Source organism: Aplysia californica, unplaced genomic scaffold (genome assembly GCF_000002075.1).
Source record: "Aplysia californica isolate F4 #8 unplaced genomic scaffold, AplCal3.0 scaffold00132, whole genome shotgun sequence".
In the NCBI taxonomy this organism is placed as follows: Eukaryota; Metazoa; Mollusca; class Gastropoda; order Aplysiida; family Aplysiidae; genus Aplysia; species Aplysia californica.
Window position 1 is genome coordinate 447,627 of NW_004797402.1, and position 2,271 is coordinate 449,897.

General features: G+C 45.9%; 1 protein-coding gene across 1 annotated transcript in view; it reads left to right on the plus strand.

Annotated features, from left to right (window-relative positions):
- LOC101858932 overlaps positions 1 to 2,271 on the plus strand; it is a gene marked incomplete at its 5' end in the record, with an annotated part of 21,056 nt that overhangs the window by 10,350 nt on the left and 8,435 nt on the right. The window contains 1 exon segment of the mRNA XM_005096561.3: positions 732 to 1,177. Within this exon segment, the coding sequence (XP_005096618.2) occupies positions 1,075 to 1,177 (103 nt within the window).

Here is a 2,271-nt window from a genome sequence, read left to right on the forward strand (position 1 = left end):
AGAGAGAGAGAGAGAGAGAGAGAGAGAGAGAGAGAGAGACATAAGACAGAGAGAGAGAGAGAGAGACATAAGACAGAGAGAGAGAGAGAGAGAGAGACATAAGGCAGAGAGAGAGACATAAGGCAGAGAGAGAGACATAAGGCAGAGAGAGAGAGAGACATAAGGCAGAGAGAGAGACATAAGACAAAGAGAGAGCGAGGGGGAGGGAGGGAGAGAGAGAGAGAGAGGGGGGGTCTTTTGGGTCTTTTTTTTTTTCGCATGAATAAAAAGAATGGCATCAACATTACGATGGTAAACTAGTACAAGGAAAAGGCGAGAAGGAAAGAAAGAAAGAAACAAACAGTATGCCTACAGTAGGTACACATTATGTACATTTTGAAAGAGGTAAAGCAAAAGTGAAACACACTGGTCGAAAAATCAGAGGGAGCGAATCGATAAACGAGCACGATTCCAAACCGAAAAAAACCCAAACAAACAAACAGAAACAATTTCGAAACTTGACACGTAACAAGAATTACCGATGAGTCTACCAGTCTCGAGAGAATTAGCAAGAGGCATCCATGATTTATAACAAAAGTTTGGTTTACGAAAACAAAACATTTTTTTTAAACTAGTGTGTTTAATCAAGAGCTGGTTGCGTGAACAACTGCATTTGCCGTCACGCCCGTGTTAAATAATTAAGTTACTCTAACTTTTATTCTTTCTCTTTGTCTCCCTTCCTCCCACTCTAGGTCTAAAGCAGATCTGACAAGCTGACATCAATACCCTCGGGACCTAACCAATCAGCGCCGAGGACGGAGGACAAACCCTCTCCCATTGGTGGAGAGACCAGAGAAACCCTCTCCCATTGGTGGAGAGAAAGGCGAAACCCTCTCCCATTGGTGGAAAGACAGGGCTGAGATTCGTCCCACTTCAGAAGACGCCTAGGCGCCGAGGGACAAGAGAGAAAGAAGGCAGTGAGTTGTGTTGAGTGAAGAAACGACAGAGGACAAGCTAGCTGGCTAGCTATCACGTGATCAAGTCTACAGCGTCATATCTATCACGTAACACAGTCTGCAGAGTTCTGTGCCCGCTATGATGACGTGGCGAGCCTCCCCACCCCGGCCCGGCCCCTCCCTGATGGTCAGTCTTCTATTGCTGGGGGTGGTCATCTCGTGCCTGCTTCACACCTGCTCAGGTGAGTCATCGAGGAGGGGGCGGGGTCTTGTTATCACGAGCCCTGTTTGTTTGTTCGTCTGCTTCCGCGTTCGTTTGTTTGTTTGTTAGTGTGTGCGTGTTTGTTTGTTTATGAGATAATTAAAATGCGGCATTGAGACAAAATTTTGAGGTATTCAAAAGTGAAGCGCGTCGACAAGATGACAGCCAGGTAAAAACTCAAGACAAGTAGGAGAAAAACCATAAGGGAAAAAAGGAAGGAAAAAAAGCCTAAATGTGCCCGTGCATTTTTACCCCCGAACCAGTCAAAACAAGTGATTAACTTCCAAGGGAAAAGAACCCCCCCCCCCAAAAAAAAAAAAAAAAAAAAAAAAAAAGTTCAACACAAAAACACAACACTGGATGGAAAAGAAGAACAGGACTCGCATGTGGCTCCCCTCTCTTTCAACCTTACACTCCCATACATAGTCAAAGAGCAAAACAGAAGCAGACAAAAATAAAATAAAGAAAGGGGGCGGAAACGACATTTGTAAATTACTTCTCTCTATGGACTATAGAGCTGTTTCGCCGAAAGACACAAAAAAACCGCAACACACATTGAGACACAGACGGGAATCGAACCAAAACGCTTCAGCTCACAAGCCCTGTACGCACACCCGCCACACCTCCTGCCTAAAGTAAACCCCCAGCACTCAGGGAAGGACAAAGACTGTTCAACAAACACGACAAATTAGGGAAGAGTTTGTCGCGCTCACCAAAGACTGCACGTGTAATCACAGAAACAGACAAAGCGCGCTCACACACCTCGGGGATACGTTGGCCCGTGCACGGCTACGGCTCTCTCTCTCTCGATCTTGTAGCCCCGAGGCTCGACACATCAATAATTCACACTCACGCCTTCTGGGAGAGAGGCGAACAATAACCGCTGAAGGTAATGTACCGCGGAGATCTTTTCATCTCTCAACCATTGAGCCATTGAGTGTACCTCTGTTCTATATATTGTGCGTGTGTGAGTGTGTATGTATGTGAGTGTACCTCTGTCCTCTGAGTGTGTGTGTGTGTGTGTGTGTGTGTGTGTGTGTGTGTGTGTGTGTGTGTGTGTGTGTGTGTGTGTTT